Genomic DNA, 18131 nt, shown 5'->3' with positions numbered 1-18131 from the left:
GTAGGGAAGACTGGACCGTCCTCCGAGGACGAAAGGAGGGAAGGAGGAACAACTCTGGAATAGGGAAAGGGGTTGAGGCGGAGAAGGTTCTAGCGGTGGACAGGCCGAAACGAACTGAAAGGCCAAAGAGGAGCAGGAACAGGCCCGAAGCCATCCCTGTCAAGGTGGGACAAGGGAAGGAGTGGCTCCAGGTCTATAGAGACGTGATGGGGGTAAGGGAGACGCTGAGCGACAGCTGTGGTATCAGGAGGACCAGGGCTGGTGATATCCTCATCGAGCTGAAGGCGGGAAGCGACGCCAAGAAGATCGGTGCGGAGCTGAACGCAGCCTTGGGAGGTAAGGCGAACGCGGTACCGATGCGGGACAAGGCCTCCGTGGAGATAAAGGAGATAGATCCCTTGATGAGCAAGGATGAGTTAGCGATGGAGCTAGCGGAGCAGCTGGGGATCGAAGACGTCGGCGAGGTAGAGGTGAGGACTCAGCGTCCTCAGGGCTGGCGCCGTGGGGCACGCAAACGGCGATAGCAACGCTGCCGAAGGCATACCTCGCCAAGGATGGGTCGAGTCGGAAGATCAGGGCCGGCTTGACGATAGCCACGTTAAGGGCGTTGCCCAACGTGGTTAAATGCTATAGGTGCCATTTGTTCGGGCATACAGCGAATAAGTGCTCTGCGACAAGCCCAGGGAAGGAACTGTGTAGGAAGTGTGGAGGGAAAGACCACACGATAACAACCTGCGCTAACGCGCCATGCTGCGCGATTTGCAGCAAGGATGTGGAGGTGAAGTTCGACCACGTTACCGGGTCGTTAGCGTGCCCAGGATATAGGAGATTATTGAGAAGAAGATAAGGATCCTTCAAATCAACCTCAGTAGGTGTAGGCTGGCGCAGGATCTCTTGTATCAGCGGGCGATGGAGCTGAGGCCGGACATCGTCGTTATCTCCGAGCCTAACAGGCAGCTCCCATACTGGTACAACGACACCAAATCTGACGCGTCGATCTGGGTCACCTTCTTCAATGGGAAGCTCCCGGACGAAAGCACGATGGTTAAGGGAGAAGGGGTGGTGGGTATCCGTGCTGGTGACACGTTTCTCATCAGCGGATACTGCTCACCCAATATCGGCAAGCGAGAATACGAAGACTATATAGACAACCTGGCATCGATGACCGAAGACGGTACTAAGAACTACGACAAAGTCGTCGTTGCCGGCGATTTTAACGCGAAGACGACGTGCTTGGGAGGCACGACCACGGACAAAAGAAGAAAGGAAGAGTCTTGATGGAGACACTATGTGGTTACGGAGTGTTTCCACTAAGACTCAACCAAAAATATACGTTTTACCGGAACGGGAGGACGAGTTGCCCTGATGTAATCAGCGTGTCGAACAGGGTCAACGAGACACATAAGAGAAGCATCATTCTAGACTGCTACACGGCCTCGGATCATTGCTACGTTTTACACGTGTTTAGATCGAGGACGATAAGACGGATGACATAGTGCCGGAGGTACGGAACGAAGGACTTAGTGCCTGACGAGATTTTAAGTAAGTTCGACGACTTGAAGAGGGAGAACCTTAGCAAGATGGACGAGGCGGACAAGGCAGAGATCTTGCAGAAGCGTATCGTGGCAACGTGCGAGGGTACATTGAAGAAAGTGGGCTGTGCGACCAATAGGAAATATGCGAACTATTGGTGGAGTCCGAAGATCGCGGAATTGAGAGCACAGACCCACAAAGCACTGGGGGGTCACAAGGGGAAGAAAGAAGAAGTCCAGCGATCAGAATCGTCTCGTCGACGCTTATAAGGAGGCGAGAAGACTGCTTAAAAAGGAGATCGCCCAGAGCAAAGCGAGCTGGGCGAAATATTGTAAAATTCTGGAGAACGACCCTTGGGGTAAACCCTATCGCGTGGTCACGAACAGATGCAAGAGCAAAGGGCCGGTGAGCGACATGCCGATCAGCTCGGTTAGAACGATCCTAAGCGAGCTGTTCGTCGTGGGACACAGATCTTCGTGTCACGAGAGTGCTGAAGAAGAGGCGATGGACGAGGCTCAACGGAATCTTATTCTGGACTAGAGCGATGTCGTTGGCATCGCCGAAAGAATTAACGTGAAGAAGGCGGCGGGAATAGACGGTGTCCCGGGAGAGGTGGCGAGGGTGGTAGCGTGTCGTAGGAGCGAGCTCGTGACCGGTGTGTTTAATAGCATTACAGATACAGGGCGGATCCCCGAATGCTGGAAAGCGGTCAGAGTCGTGCTGCTGAGGAAGCCGGGTAAGGACCCTAGACTTCCTAACGCGTATCAGCCGATAAGCATACTCCCAGCCCTAAGCAAGATCTGGGAGAAATGCGTGAAGACGATTATAGAAAGGTGTATCGGGGTGGACCCGTTTCACCGAAGACAATACGGGTTCAGGAAGAGGAGGAGTACAGTGGACGCCGTCACGCAAGTGATGAAGTTCGCGGACATCTGTAAGCAAAAGAGAATGATTTGCGTGATGATCGCCCTGGATATCAGTAATGCTTTCAACACACTGAGTTGGGAAAGCATCACGAGCGAATTGGACAGGAGGAAGTTGCCGGGGAAGATCAGAAGATTGATCTGACGGGGAGGAGGATCCTCGCCAGCAATCAGCATGGAACGGTGGAATACGAGGTGGCGGCAGGAGTTCCACAGGGATCGGTGCTTGGGCCTCTACTGTGGAACTTGGTGTACGACCGGCTGCTCGAGAGGCTCGATAACTTGGTGATGGTGAGGGCAACCGCGTTTGCGAATGATTTAGCCATCGCGTGTGCTATCGGGAGGAACGAAGGAGCTACCGCCAAGGTGAATACCATGTTAAGAATAGTGAATGACTGGTGCGCGAGCGTAGTCCTCAAAGTGGCCAGAGAGAAGACAGAGGTCATGTTCGTCACCGGCATGCGGGTGCCGCTGGTGGTCGGGCTTAATTTGGGGAACACGGTCGTGGACACAGTCGAGGCAATTAAGTATCTTGGTGTCACGATCGACAGTCGCAGGAGGTTCGACGAACATATCGAGGCGTTTTGTGGGAAAGCTGACATCCTGACTGGAACCCTTAGAGGCATCCTGCCGAATATCAGCGGGTCGCCCAACTTGGCCCGACGGCTCTACTACAACGTCTGGGAGTCCGTTGTACTCTACGGTGCACCGGTGTGAGCGGACGCCGTCGACAGGGCGGAGAACAAGAGGGCAATGAAGAGGTCCGCCTTGAGTATAACGACGACGGCCTACCGCACGGTTCCGCATGCAGCGCTTTGTGCGTTGACCGGCAATCTGCCGATCTACATCAAGGCGTAGCTGCTAAAAGGGTCGTACGAGAGGATCAAGATACAGAACACCAGGATCGGCGACGGTAACGACAGTGCCCTGAAGGATGAGCTGGAGGCGTTACGAAGGAAGACGTATGACAAATGGCAAGAGGAATGGGATGCGTACAAGAAGGAGAATATCACTAAGAAGTTGGTACATTCCTCTTTGCCAGGAAGAAGAGGGATATGGATCATGACACTATGCAGCTGCTAACGGGCCACGGGATCTTTAGCAGCTATAGGATGAGGATTGGTAAGGACAAGGACTCCAGGTGTTTAGACTGCGGAGATCCGAACGACGACGCGGAACACGTCCTTTTCGCGTGTCCCAAATGGACGGACAAAAGGACGGAATTGGAGAATTGTCTGGGCGAGAAGTTAGACGTGGACAATCTTATGTCCACGGCCACCGCCAACGATAACAGCTGGAACAGATTCAGGCAGTTCTGCAAGACCGTCATGAGTCACAGGAGGGAGGTGGAGAGGACGATGGAGGCTGAGAAGAAGAGGATGACGAGCGCGGCAACCACGCGGTGATAGGATGACGAGTGGCCAATAAGGGCAACCCCGATGAATGCCGGACGATTTTGCCGGGGTTGTCTTGCCAGGAATTAAAGGAGAGGAAGGAGGAGGGGTTTTTAGTGGGTATGGCGACGACATCTGCCCGAGTCCCACATAACCCAGTGACACGGGTCACTGGGTATGCGTAACAGCATTTTCCCCTCCTCGCGCGCGCATAAAAAAAAAGGTGGAAATACAACATGGCCCTCCCCCTGAAAGACACTGAAGACAAACACAGAAAAAACACAAAAAAGTATTGGCGAATACATAATAAAATAAGAGAGAAAACCGTTAAACCGATAGAACTCAATTTTTCCCCCGTATAACACAGGTGCAAACATTATAATTATTGTAAATTTTTTTAAATAAACCTATTTAACATCCCCCCCCCCTCATCCCGTCCCTCCCCAAAGTTACACAGCACCCAAAAAGTAGGCTACCGAAGCGTCCTGTTTTGCGTCCAAGTTTTCAGGACAGAAAAAATCAAATAAAAACAAATCACATAAAAGCTCCGCTCCGCTCCCCAGCGGCTTAAATCCAAAGATTGTATTAAACACAAAAAATGTAAAACGCCGGCACATAACATGGTATGGTTACGTCGTGCCGTCGCGTATCGGTACTTTTGCCTAACACATCTTATCAAAATTCATAGTTTATTGTGAATACCCAAATGTATTAAAATGTATCTTGGTCTAATAAACGTTATTTAAAAAAAAAAGTGCTGGAAACACTCGTTCCCGGCCGATCACGAAAGTTAAGCAGCAGCGGTCACGGAGCGGTCTAGGATGGGTGACCGCTCCGTGAGGTGTTGACGAAGACGAGACATGCCGAAGCCATTTTTCGCCCTTGGAGTTGGGCCCCTCTGGGACGCTGGATGGTCGAAGCACACAAGGCAAGCCTCCCTTGAATATCAATAAGGAGAGACAGCGCTACGGGCAATGGCTCCCCTAACGCCAATTCAATAGTCAGGAAGTATTAGAACTGGTTAGAACAAGAGAACGCGGGAAGGGGGTGCAACTGAAGTTAATTCATAAGAGCTTCCTGAAGCACCCCTGTCATACGCGTAGGATGGTCATCGTGGAGTTCTAGTCGGTAAGAGTCCGACACTACTCTGCTGTTACGCAATTATTGCAACAGCGAAGTGTCCATCAGGATTCAAGAATAAACGAACTTCGGAGAAAAATATTATCGCCGTTATGAGTAATCGGCAACCGGAATCACATTTGAACTTTTTGAAATCGATCGATATAAATAGACGAATATCCTCTCTAGAAGGATCAGTTTTTATAGCGAGCGTCACTACAAGCAGTATAGTGAATCAGTGTAGCGAGCATTATAACGAACCAGTATAGCAAATCAGTATAGCGAGCATTATAACGAATCAGTATAACGAACCAGTATAACGAACCAGTATAACGAACCAGTATAACGAACCAGTATAACGAACCAGTATAACGAACCAGTATAACGAACCAGTATAACGAACCAGTATAACGAACCAGTATAACGAACCAGTATAACGAACCAGTATAACGAACCAGTATAACGAACCAGTATAACGAACCAGTATAACGAACCAGTATAACGAATCAGTATAGCGAGTCATACGGTAGCATTGAGAGAACGACAATTTGCGATCTCTGTATTTACACTTAACGTGATTTTAATATACCTGGCTATCACAATTTTACCACTCGTCTCTTTAATAAACTAATACGTTTAATACCACCTCTGGAGAAAAACGCTGGCTATCATACATTCTAACTCAAGGTAGAAAAAAGCTACAAAGTAGTAATTAAAAGACTAACCTCAATAATATTCATTTAATTGTACCACCTAAATTCGCTGGAAAACTATTTGTTGTATAAAAGAATATTTCGAACATCATTTGATATCGATTTGGCATCGAGCGTAATGTATCACGTAATAAGCACTTTTTTATATTTCTTTTCTTTATCGAGATATGAAAGTTGCCTTGACCTTTTCTATTATAACATGTAATATTTGATCTTGAAATTTCAAAATGTATCGAATACCGAGTAAAAGATTACTGAAGTATATGAGGTCGCAAACTAAAAATTTCCTAGATATTCTTTAATTTACTTTTAATTTAAGTAATGTTCAAAGTGCTATCCATTACATTCGATGCAAGTACGGAAACGATTAATGAAAGCGAGTGATGCATGTTCAAGCGTTTCTGGAGTTACGTCTTTATATGTTCTAATAATTCGATTCATCGTGTCTTCGGATGTCGGCTGGTTCCTGATAAACTTTGTTTTTTAAATGTCCAAAGAAAGTAGTCGAGTAGCGCCAGATCCGGCCATGGAATTTCTGGTCCACGTCCAAATCATCGATTAGGGAAAGATCGCTTGATGCGCTTGTAGTGCGTAATATACAGGACAATCGCCTTATTGATACCACGTTGTCAGTGTTTGTAATCATAAATCTGTTTGTAATGTGACGATAGTTTTTGGAATATGAGAATGGAATATTTGTGTCCAATCAATGATCTCTCAATAAAATCAGATCCAATTATTTTATTGTCAATCATACCGCGCTAAAATCGATTTGGCGAAGCCAATGTGGATTTTCTTGTCATCGTATATAATTATAAGGCATATTTTTTTATAATAGCTTGACCAAAATTTGTAAATGTAGTCTCATTAGTAGACAAGATATTTTGTAGAAATGTATCATTTGTATTTGTTTTATTTAAAAGGCCCTCACAAACCTTTATACGGTTTTGAAACTTTGTCCCTTGCAATTCTTCGTGCAATTGTATACGATCACGAAAAGATCTTTGTGAATAGAGAATTCTTACAACACTTGTTTGGCTAATTGTTATAGTTTGGGGTATTTTTACCGCGTATTAATATAATGATCCTGATTAACAGCGGCAAGTATGATATTAATTTTATCTTCAGTTCTTGCAATGTGCGAACGTTTACGCTTTGAATGGAAATTCCAAGTTTTTTCTAGCATTTTACAAAGCTTCTGAAACACACGGCGTAATGGTACATGTTTGCTACGATATTTTTCCACGTGTAAGTATTTTGTTATAACTTTTTCCTCGTATGCATCATAAACGAGAATGATATCCAGCATTTCAATATTACTAAATTTCATTGTGTCGTTGCGCCCCTTCTCTTCTACCGATGACGTCCTACTACGGAACTCATTTAAGCATCAACATTGCTTGGCTGGAGAGGCCAGATGTGTTTATAAATGCATGAACACGTTCACGCCGGCGTGTACCATTAGTGGCTCACGTTCGAATCTCCCAGCGGCTCAAGGTTGAATGTTCCATCAGACAATGTTGTTTATGTATTTCTATGCAATTTTTGAAAGCATTTCAAACAGAGTGCTGGCCGATCCTCGTAACGATTGCAATACGTCGTTACTCTTTTACCTTTCTTCGTGGCATAATCTCTATCTTTTTTTTATGTAAGCATTTATAATATTCCTCGCATCTTTTTCTTGGCTTTTTTCCAGACTCATTATACGAATGAAGAATATGTGAATCTTTTTTTAAGGTATTTGCTTTTCAATAGCCATTTCTTCAATATTGTGATTATTGGTCAAAAGGTGATCAATAATTTTTTTTCTAAATTGTAAAATATTAATATGTTTGTTATCCCATCTTTGATGTATATATCACGCATTGGTATAATTAATTGTAGAATAATTTTTCTGTACCATGTAACGGTTTTCCAGGAACAGCTACAGTACAATGTTATTTGATCGCATAAATCAACACTCTTTTTCTTGCATTATTATAAAAAAAATAGCATCGGGCTTTACTTTGTCATTTTTTCCTTGAATAATTGTACACATGCACGGTACCACAAATGAATGTTTTTTCCTGCAAAAGTTCTTCAACTAACGGGACAGTCGCATAACAGCTATCTATAAATAACATACAGCGAGAATATCTCAGTATTGTTAGTTTTTGCCCCATATATCTTAGTAGCTCTTTACTTAGCATTTAGTATCTTTTCGAATTGCAAAATCAAATATTACATATTACAATAGAAAAATACAAGGTCATCAGCAAAAAGGAAAATATCAATAAATTAATTATTACGTCGTACACTCTTTCTCGGTATCAAACAATTTTTGCCTGAAACATTGTTTTATACAAGAAATTGTTTTATGTAACAAACAGTTTTCAAGTAAATTGAGATGGTACAATTAAATGACTCATCCTGTAATTTGCGTATGAGTGCCACTTTCAAGATCTATAAAATTATGTTCACGATCTACTACCTTACTTATGTAATATTCATAACTACGTAAAGTATTGCAAGCACACCACTTGTCTGCAGAGCTGGGTAAAATTTGATACAACTTGGGACGAAATACCAGAAATTGAAATATTTTCAGGAGCAAATACTATTTGAAAATATTACTATGCTATATAACTTCTGAATCACTCACTTTTCTTCGCAGATAAAATGGCATGAGACGAGTGGCTTGAACGAATCTCCTCGGTACTTTTTCGTTTTCCTTTGTCACTTAACAATCTAAATTCTGATGAATTGTAATGAATGAATGATTTAGTCGTAAATCAAATCGTAAACCAACTGAGTGTTGTTACCGAGATAATACAAAATTAAATGTTTCTCTCAAGAAGTGGAATCATCTTTGACCGAAAAAATATCGTTCACAGGAAAACGAAAAACTAAATATGAAATACTAAAGTCGCTGTCTCTCGCTGTTTATTTCTATCTGATCGCATTTTGATTATATTCTTGTAGTTTATACGTCTTTTGATTCATATTAAATCTTAAAAAATCGTCAACGACAGGAACAAAAAGAAAATGTAAAAATTGATATAGGAACAAAATGATGATAAGGAAAACGAAAGAAAACTTTGTGGAGAAAACGAAACTGTATATGTGAGTCCTATACGTATGATTGTGTAGATCATATTCTTTTGTAGGCCACCTGTTCTCAACCTCCATAAAGTCTCTTCCGCGTAAATATCTACACACACTCACACACACACACACGCGCGCGCGCGCGGATATATCAACGCTTACATTTTTAACATTTAACGAATGAAATATGTATATTAAGCTAAAGTACTTCAAATAATTTGCCATATGTAATATCGGACAGGTCTTAAAGTAAGACAAGTAAAAGTTGAAAACAATTCAACGACGTATAATAGGTTTTTATAATAGGTTTATTGCAAACATAAGTGCTTCAGAAAAGTATTCGAACATTGTGAAACTTTTGTAATAACTAAGCATCCCTGAAGGTTGCGAAGTGTGAGAAAAGGTTGTTTAGTTCACTGAAAGTTACTCTAAGAAAAGTACTGTTGAAAATTTCGTTCATAACTCTCATTATTGATAGAAGGACAAAATGAGTCGAAGAAAATCTGAAACAAGTAAATCTGTACGAGAATTTATAGCGAAGTAGAAGGCAAATCATATAGTGAAATTACAAAACTTGCAAACAGGAATAAACCTACTGTTTATTATATTGTGAAGAAATTTGACCCCTTGCCTTACGATTTACGTTGCAACAGCGTGTGCCGTAACCAAGATGTTTCGCAAATGATTATTACTGTAGCGGCACATGAGCCAGAGGACATTTAAAATCATGCTGTTGTTTTGCCTCGGAGTATCAAGATCGTTAGATTACAAGCAATGTAAGAAGAAATAAATTCCGGGCAAAACAATGTCGCCGCTACATGCAACCGTCGAATGAAGACGAATTTGAATTTTCCGACTTTCCCCCGATCAGTATAAATAAACAGACGCGATCGCGTGCGACACGGTATCGAACAATTCATATCGAGTATCAACGAGTATTAACAACCATCTTCGAGTATCTACGCGACGAACAATAACGAGTATTTATTCCGAGTTTTGTATTGTATCAACGACTCACTGTACGCATATTTATTTATTTCAAATATACTTGACAGACTGCGGCAGCAATATTTCGCCCTCATTATTTCGCGATACCGATTCACGACTAATCCTCCGCATTATCAATTGATCATTAAACAAGAAAGATATATTATCTTAAAGTGATAAAATTTGATAAAATTTTGATAAATTTTGATAAAATTTACAAATACTTAATAATTTTCAATCGTGTGGTATATTTCGAAGCATATTGGTACATGCAATGCAACTTTACATATTTTGCACCCGCACATTGTTTCGCTACGTTTTTCATGTTTTATGCAAACTTTTCAGACTCTGGCCTTGATTTCGATATTATAGGGCCTATATGCTTAGGAAATTGACTCTAATGTTTTGCGTGCAGTTTCTTAGGTAAATCTCAGTTCGATAATCGTCCTCTTCGTATATACTCTGGTAACGGTATATTTTTTAGTAATGATTCGACTATTTCAATCCTATATTCAGCGTAAGTCTGTTTTTTGCTAGTTTGTTATTTATTTTGTTGAATAAAATGTACGAGTTAAACAGAGCAATATCTGTTCAACCGTTCGCGAAGAGACGCGGTCGAGGTAGAGCGCGCCAACGAGAGTCGTAAATTCTCGCTATGATACGATGATCGACGCTACGAAGAAGCCGATCCCCTATTTCGGTTGCAACAACAGAGCTAACTGATATGATTATAACACTGAGTTAACAGGTTAAATATACACTTTATTCCAACAACTTTGATCACTTAAGTATTTACGCGTGATGCGTGTAGACGTGTTCTCAACGAAGTGTTAATATTAAGTTAAGATGTTGACTGATCAATGCAACGAAAAACAACTGAAGTTCGGTACTGTTGCAAAAGGAAACTAGTGATGTGTGTGTCTAAAGCACGGAAAGAGGCTGGGGGTAAGGATGAGTGCTGGCCGCCCACTTCAAAGGTCGTATATGCGAAAAACTCGCTTTCCTTGGTTTTCTCGGCATAAACAATGCTTCAACTTAGAAGACACTTGTGTGATCTTAAGGGCCTTAACGATAAAAAATGTTAAAATTTATAATGGGTTTTTAAGGTTATTGAGGAACCGTAATAAGGGTGTCTAGACATCTTGGGACGTAACAATATCAAAGAGCTAAAGGAAAAGCTTTCGGTATTCTTTTTTTTTTTATTTAATTTATACTCTATAATTTGTCCAGAGTTTGTCTATTTTTGATTCCTTTAGAGAGGTTAGTGGGGTGTTTTCTCTTTAGTCTTCTTTTTATGAGGGGTTTGCTCTTTTCAGCAGCCAGCTGGTTTAGATGTGTTGCCATTCTTTCCTTGTATTATTTTGCGTATCTCCCGATTTCTTCTTAGACCGCTGGTATTTTTAGGTCTTTGCATATATCCTCGTTTCTGACATACCATGGGGTTAATACCATGGGGCTATTTTCCATGCTGCGTTTAGAGTTTCGACTACTTAGCTTAGTTACCCAGTACATCTGTCTTCTTTTTATCCGTATTCTGTCTACAATTGATTTAGTATGTTGCTTCCATGTAAGTTGTGTGTCTTATTATTATGAATCCTAGGTATTCAACTTACCATGTTTGTGTTATGTGTGTGCCATTCAATTGAATATTTGGCGGTTTCCGTTTTCGTAGTGTAAATGTAGTATGGTTTATCTTGTAGCCATTTTTCTATTTTTGTGATATGCTCTTGTAGTAATGTGATTGCTGTTTCTGGATTAGTTTGCTTGACTAACACAGCAGTGTCGTCTGCGAATGTCAGTATTTTGCTGTTGGTAGTTGTTGGTATGTTGACCGTGTATGGTGTGTATAATATTGGTTCTAAGACGCTTTCTTACGGTACCCCTACCTTGATGTCTCTAACTTCAGAATATGCGTCCTTTATTTTTGCTACAAAGGTTCTGCTGCTAAGGCATGATTTGAGTAAGTGGCGGATATTTTCCTGGAAATGTTCTTTGATTGTTTGTAAAAGACTTTCATTGTTCACTTTGCCAAATACTTTCTGAATGTCCATGAGGAGAACTGTGCAATATTGCTTTTTTTCTATTGCTAGTAAAATTTCGTTGGCGAGCCTTCCATTTCTTTTATAGTTGATCTCAGAACATCTGATATTTAATTCTTTAGATTTACGAAATGGATATTAGTAAAATATTCGAAATATAAACTTTAAGAATATTCGTAGGACTTTCGGGAGAGATGTTCCGAGAACATCCAAAATTTACGTTTCAAGGACATCTGTAAGATTTAAGATGTGCACGTTGCTAGGACATGCAAAACTTATGTCTCGCCAACTATAAACTTAAACATATAGACTTAACATATAGACAACATAAACTTAACATATTACTACCAGAACTTATCAGAAAAATAGAAAAATGACTGCAAGATAAAAGCAAACCCCAGTCAATTTAACCACATTACATTTACATTTACAATAAGCGGAAACCACCTAATATCCGATTGAATGGCACGCACATAACACAAACAAAGCAAGTTAAATACTAAGACTCCACTTAGACTCATAACTTACATGAAAGCAACATACCAAATCAATTATAGACAAAATACGGATAAAAAGGAGACAGACGTACTGGCTAACTAGTCGAAACTGTAAACTCAGCATAGAAAGTAAATTGAAAATATCCAAAACCAGGATAATAAGGTAACTAAACCAGAATCGCTTCTAGAAAATACTCAGAACAGTAGTCAACGCCCCATGGAATATCAGAAACGAGGATATACGCAAAACCTAAAAATACCAATGGTCAAAGAAGAAATCGGCAAGTACTCAAAAAAAGAAAAAAAAATACAAGGAAAGAACGGCAACACATCCAAACCAGCTAGCTGCTGAAGCGAGTAAAACTCTCATAGAAAGAGGACCGAAAAGAAAACACCCCCCACTGACCTCGCTACAGAAATAGAATAGTCAAACTCGAAGATGGTATCCTGCTGGGGGTAGCCATCCACGTGTTATTTAGCAATAAAGCACCACCCTGTATATGATATAATGTATGTATATAGGATTTCTGAAAATATAACTTATATGTAAGTTATTATTACAAAAACCTTTTTCTATCGACTGAAAATTTCTTTTTATTGCAGTTTTCTATTGATCTACAGCCAAATGCTAGAACAACACCCGATGAATCCTATCAACAAATTTAACTTAGCGCTGACAAAAATTGCAGAATCATTATTAACACGTTCGTCGCCCAGCGTGATTCGGCTAAGTTTCCTGCGGAGCCCAAATCCGACCGCCGGTACGCAGAACGTAAATAGAGCTACAAGCGGTAATTCATTGTTTATCGCCTTCGATTCATTGTAAAAAAAAGATTATTTAGTTCTGAAATGGAGAAAGCGATAAGCTTTCCAGCTAGAGTATTCCGAGGGATCTCAATGACAGATATGTGCGATCTTTCATTTAGTCGAGAAGCATACCTGTGAGACGTACATCAGTGATTTTTTCATCCTCAAAATATTCAGTAAACAGTGTGAAAATATACAGAGTGGTTGGTAACTGGTGGTACAAGCGGAAAGGGGGTGATTCTACGCGAAAAAAGAAGTCGAAAATATAGGATAAAAATGTTTCGTTTGAGGCTTTGTTTTCGAGAAAATCGACTTTGAATTTTCGCTCGGTACGCGCGCACTTTATCACGTCTCGTTATAACGGATCTCACTGTAGATCGTTGTCTCGATGGAAAAATTAAAGAAAAAAAAAATTAAAAAAAATTTTTATCCTATATTTTCGACTTCTTTTTTCGCGTAGAACTACCCCCTTTCCGCTTGTACCACCAGTTACCAACCACCCTGTATTTGAAAGTGAGGAAAGTAGTGATGACCGAGTCTACAACTATTGGTCGAAGTGCCCAAGATCACCCCAAATGTGTTTGAAATGTTTTAACAAATACCATGCGACATAGAATAATATAATATATTATCCAGAATATAAATTAATAAAAAGTATGGTATAATGTGTTTTTAATATGTTTATGTTGTATATCCTATATATAATATCGTATATTTAATTAACTCGAACAAGAAGAGCGTCACCATACCTTGGTGACGGGTCCCCACGGAAGTATACTCGTCGCACCGATATGTGCGACGTGGCGACGAACGTGTTAAATGCAGCATTGTACTGTCACCACAAAATTTCAACAACATTCCTACCAACAGCAGTCAAATTTCATTACGTATTTAATCTACGTGATCTCTGAAACATCTTTCAAGTAAAATTTATTTCAACAAAGCAAGTAATTAAAATGACAAAAGCTTGATTAAAACCATGGAAATTTATTGCTCTTTGTTGCAGTTTACCGTTTAAAATTAATATGCCTTTGTGTAAAGTGTCCCCAAACTGGTGACGATATCTCCGAGTAAATGAAAATTAAAGACTCTTCGAACATGTGTATACTTGACTACGTCGTAAACTGGGTGGGTGGATGCGAAGCGCGGTGGCTATGAGGATTTCCCCACGTATAAAAAAAGAGTGGATTTTGTTACGTTTATATTTATACGCGCCATTAATATCTCCGCTGAATCGGTCATTATGGTATTTTATCTTATTTAGCTTATCCAACATAATTTCGAAATCTAATATAGATAGGTCTTTCCGATCTGATGATCCTCAATCCGAACGACACATATCACGACAGCTTATCTCGTACAAGTCGTAGCGATCGTCTACAATAAAATCGCACTTGCACCGCGATTATCTCGGCTGCGAGTGTCCACAAAAAATACAACTTACAACAGATGTTCGATACGTCCTCCGTTTTCTTGTAAACAGAGCCTGACTGTTCTCTTAAAATTTTACTGTATTGTGTCTTCGTGTATCCCCAGTACTACAAGTAGAGAGGATTTAAATCTTAGGACTGAACAGGCCAAAGCACAGATCCTCCTCGACTGACTACCTGTTTCCAAAACAGCTGGTCAAGTGCTCTTGTACGGCCTTGGTAGAATGTGCTGGTGCACCATCCTGCACGAATTATCTTTTAATGCGTGTGGATTTTCGTGTGCCCGGAAATATTCCTTACGTATATTTGTTATTCCACATTTACGAAATATTGTCTCATCAGTAAATGGTATCTTCACGGGGAACTTGGAATTGCGTTGGACTACAAAATTAACAATTCATTGATCGCTGAAAAGGTTATTGTTATTGAAAACTGAAAAATTGCCAAAAGACAATAGAATAAAATACACAAAATAATTCGGGGAATAGCTGATATACACAGCAAAGTATTATATAAATTTTGAGTTCTTATAGCAAATGGTAATTTTTTATTTTACACGACGAGTGTATACGTCAACCGCACTGAAATAAAGTTTTGGATTGACGCGTGTATACATGTCGAACGCAGTTAGTAACTGAAGTAGTTACCATGAGATTCAACTTATTGAAATAACAATCACGTGGCGTTATAATTAACTCTCTTAAAAAAATATGTAATATTATATTGAATAATAAATATTTGATATAAAAAAGGTTTACTCTTTCTTTAAGGGCATACTGTTTGCACACGGTGAGACTGATCCGACTGGAAATCATTTGATCAGATTGTACGTTCACGAAACAACAAATTCTGAATGTAAAGAATTAAATAAAAAAAAAACGAAGCAACAAGAGGATATTCGGATAAATTAATCAGTGCTGAAGATGAAATAGCCTTTCAGTAATTGCTGAAGGAGTCGCTTCGCAAAAATATTTCTGTAAGTTTAAATAGTCAGTAGTATTAATTATTATAAATAAAAGAGAAGTAAATGGGTCTTTGTTACGTATATTCTGAATTTAATTTTTGATAACGATAAATTTAATAGTATCATTTATTATCGCAGGAAATGGACGAAAATATTGTGTTTGCAGGTCCAATAATATATTGTCATTTTGCGGAAGGAATCGGTGAACCAAAATATATGGCAAAATATATAAAAGACTGGCAACAATTGACAAAGTTACTGGATGAAGCTCTGGTTAATTACAACGAACTGGTAATAACAATTTATATTTAAAATATAAATTATATAATATATTATATAAAAAAATATAAATAATATTCAATAATATTCAGTTTTGTAAAATGTTACAATAAAGCAAGTCGTAGTCATTGTAAAAATAAACATTCGAAATTATGACAAACAAAATGTGACAAACAAAATAATGTCACGTTCAGATGAGAAAGACAGTTTCTTATTCCGTTTGCTACAAGATAAGTTAAATTTGGATCTTTTCTTATCGATAATATAAAACTTCATCTATTCTTACAACATACTTGCTAATTTTGACACATAGATTACACGCTATACATAAACAATATTTACATACAATATTTCGGTACATGAAACATTGTTTTCCACGCAAATTTTTTTGCTTGCACTCTTCGATTGTAAAAATACATAACATAAGAACTTGTTTTATATTGTATATAGCAGTACTATTAAAATTTAATATCAACTAATTTCTAACACGTGAGTAAGAACCTTTGTAAATAAAACACATTTTTATCTCCAGTTCAAATATATGTCTTTTGAATCAAGATTAATTGATAAAACAAGTAAAAAATTTCCATTTACTGGGGAAGTATGTGTTGTTTAGAGCATTGTTGAAGAGTACCGTGTAGTACCATTTTATTTTGTTCGGTAGGCGCTTGAGTAAGATGTTTGGGATGCCGTCGAAGCCGGAGGATTTTTTGTTGTACAAAAAAATAAAAGCCACCGATAATGAAGCCAAGAGCAACGAAACGGAACCCACCGTAGACCCAATGAAAAAAGCCATCAAGAGAAAAATAATTATACATAAAACAGCCAGGGAATTCAACAGTATCTTAAGATTCCCCGCTCAAAAGACGCGGAAACTCAACCCACAACCTAACCTGGTGGCCAGGGCAAAAAGTCTAGCAAACACCCCAAGAAACACAGCTATAGATCATCACCCCAGCCAAGAAGAAAAGGCTAACGAAACCAAAAACATGAAGCCCACAAGAGCTACTTCGCCTCCAGCGATAGTATCAAAAAATAGGTTCAGTATATTACAATCTGAACCAGAGCCTCATCCATAACCGGGACCATCAAACTCCACGTGGAAATCAACGCTAGAGCAAATAAAAAAGAAAAACGAAACATTACGAGGCAAAACGGGAAGACACGGTCCCACCACGTCACCGGAACAATCGGCGCAGCAAGGGCGTCGCACCCCACCGTACAACCCAGGAGGCCCGGCGCCTCCAACACCGCCAAGGGGGGACCGTGCACCGGACGGACGCCCCACCGGATGCTCCGCGGAGGAACGCACGAGCACCCCACCCACCACAAAAGACAACAGGCCACCACCCATAAACATACTCCTACAAGACCCCAAGGACACGGTAATGCTCATAGAGAAAATAGCAGACATCAAGCAATTTCATATCAAAACAATACACTCAGGTAAACACGCACTTTACCTCCGAAACCTATCCGACTTCCATAAAGCGAAACAAACACTCCTCTCAGCGAACACAACCTTCTACACATACACACCCAAAATAGAGAAACATCACACATACTTGTTAAAAGGTCTAGACAATAGCTACACTGAAACAGAAATACTCACAGACCTACAAGCTCTACAAATAGACGACGTCCAATTTACAAAAGTCTCACGATTTACGCCAAAAAAATCAAGGGAGAACAATATATTGCTCCCAATCTACATAATACAGCTATCCGACAACAGCAATACAAGCAACCTACTAAAAATAAACTACTTTAACTACTACAAGATAAAATGGGAAAAAATAATAAAAAAAAAAGATGACATAACTCAATGCCACAAATGCCAGCGAGTAGGCCACACAGCGCAAAACTGCAACCTAAACTACCGCTGTGTTAAATGCAGTGAGCCCCGTGGCCCAGGCGACTGCACAATAAAAAAGGAAAACGCAGTAACCAAAGACAAAATATTCTGCGTCAACTGTAAAAACTACGGACACCCCGCGTCATACAAAGGTTGCCCCAAACTCGTAGAGCTCCGTAAAAAGCTAGCAGATAAAATAAAAAAAGACAAAGAAGCAAAGACACAACGAATTGCCCAAATAAGCCGCAAATACGTTTCAGAACAAAAGTTCTCTGACGTAGTGAAGCAGCAAACAACACTAAATAAAACAACCAAAATCTCCCCACAATCAGCAAACTTAGATCCGCGCTCAAGACAAAGCCCAATCACAATCGATAACTCCCCCGATCTAAACATTATAAACGTTATCGAAGACTTTAACAAAGGTATCCTCCAAGCGTTAAAAGAACAACAAATGCAACTAAACGAAATAAAAAACACTCTATTAACGCACGAAGAAAGGATCGA

The 18131-nt window shown here is 40.1% G+C and overlaps 1 protein-coding gene across 1 annotated transcript; it reads left to right on the top strand.

The window, feature by feature from the left end:
* Positions 1–909: 909 nt before the first annotated feature.
* Positions 910–1278, top strand: LOC117165533 (uncharacterized). Its single transcript, XM_033348910.2, has one exon. It carries the CDS (start codon positions 910–912, stop codon positions 1276–1278), a length of 369 nt encoding a protein of 122 aa, XP_033204801.2.
* Positions 1279–18131: the final 16853 nt, after the last annotated feature.

The sequence above is a fragment of the Bombus vancouverensis genome, chromosome 17 (genome assembly GCF_051014615.1).
Source record: "Bombus vancouverensis nearcticus chromosome 17, iyBomVanc1_principal, whole genome shotgun sequence".
NCBI classification, from domain to species: domain Eukaryota; kingdom Metazoa; phylum Arthropoda; class Insecta; order Hymenoptera; family Apidae; genus Bombus; species Bombus vancouverensis.
Note: the sequence above shows the minus strand (reverse complement) of the source record. Positions and strands in the feature narration are given on the sequence as shown.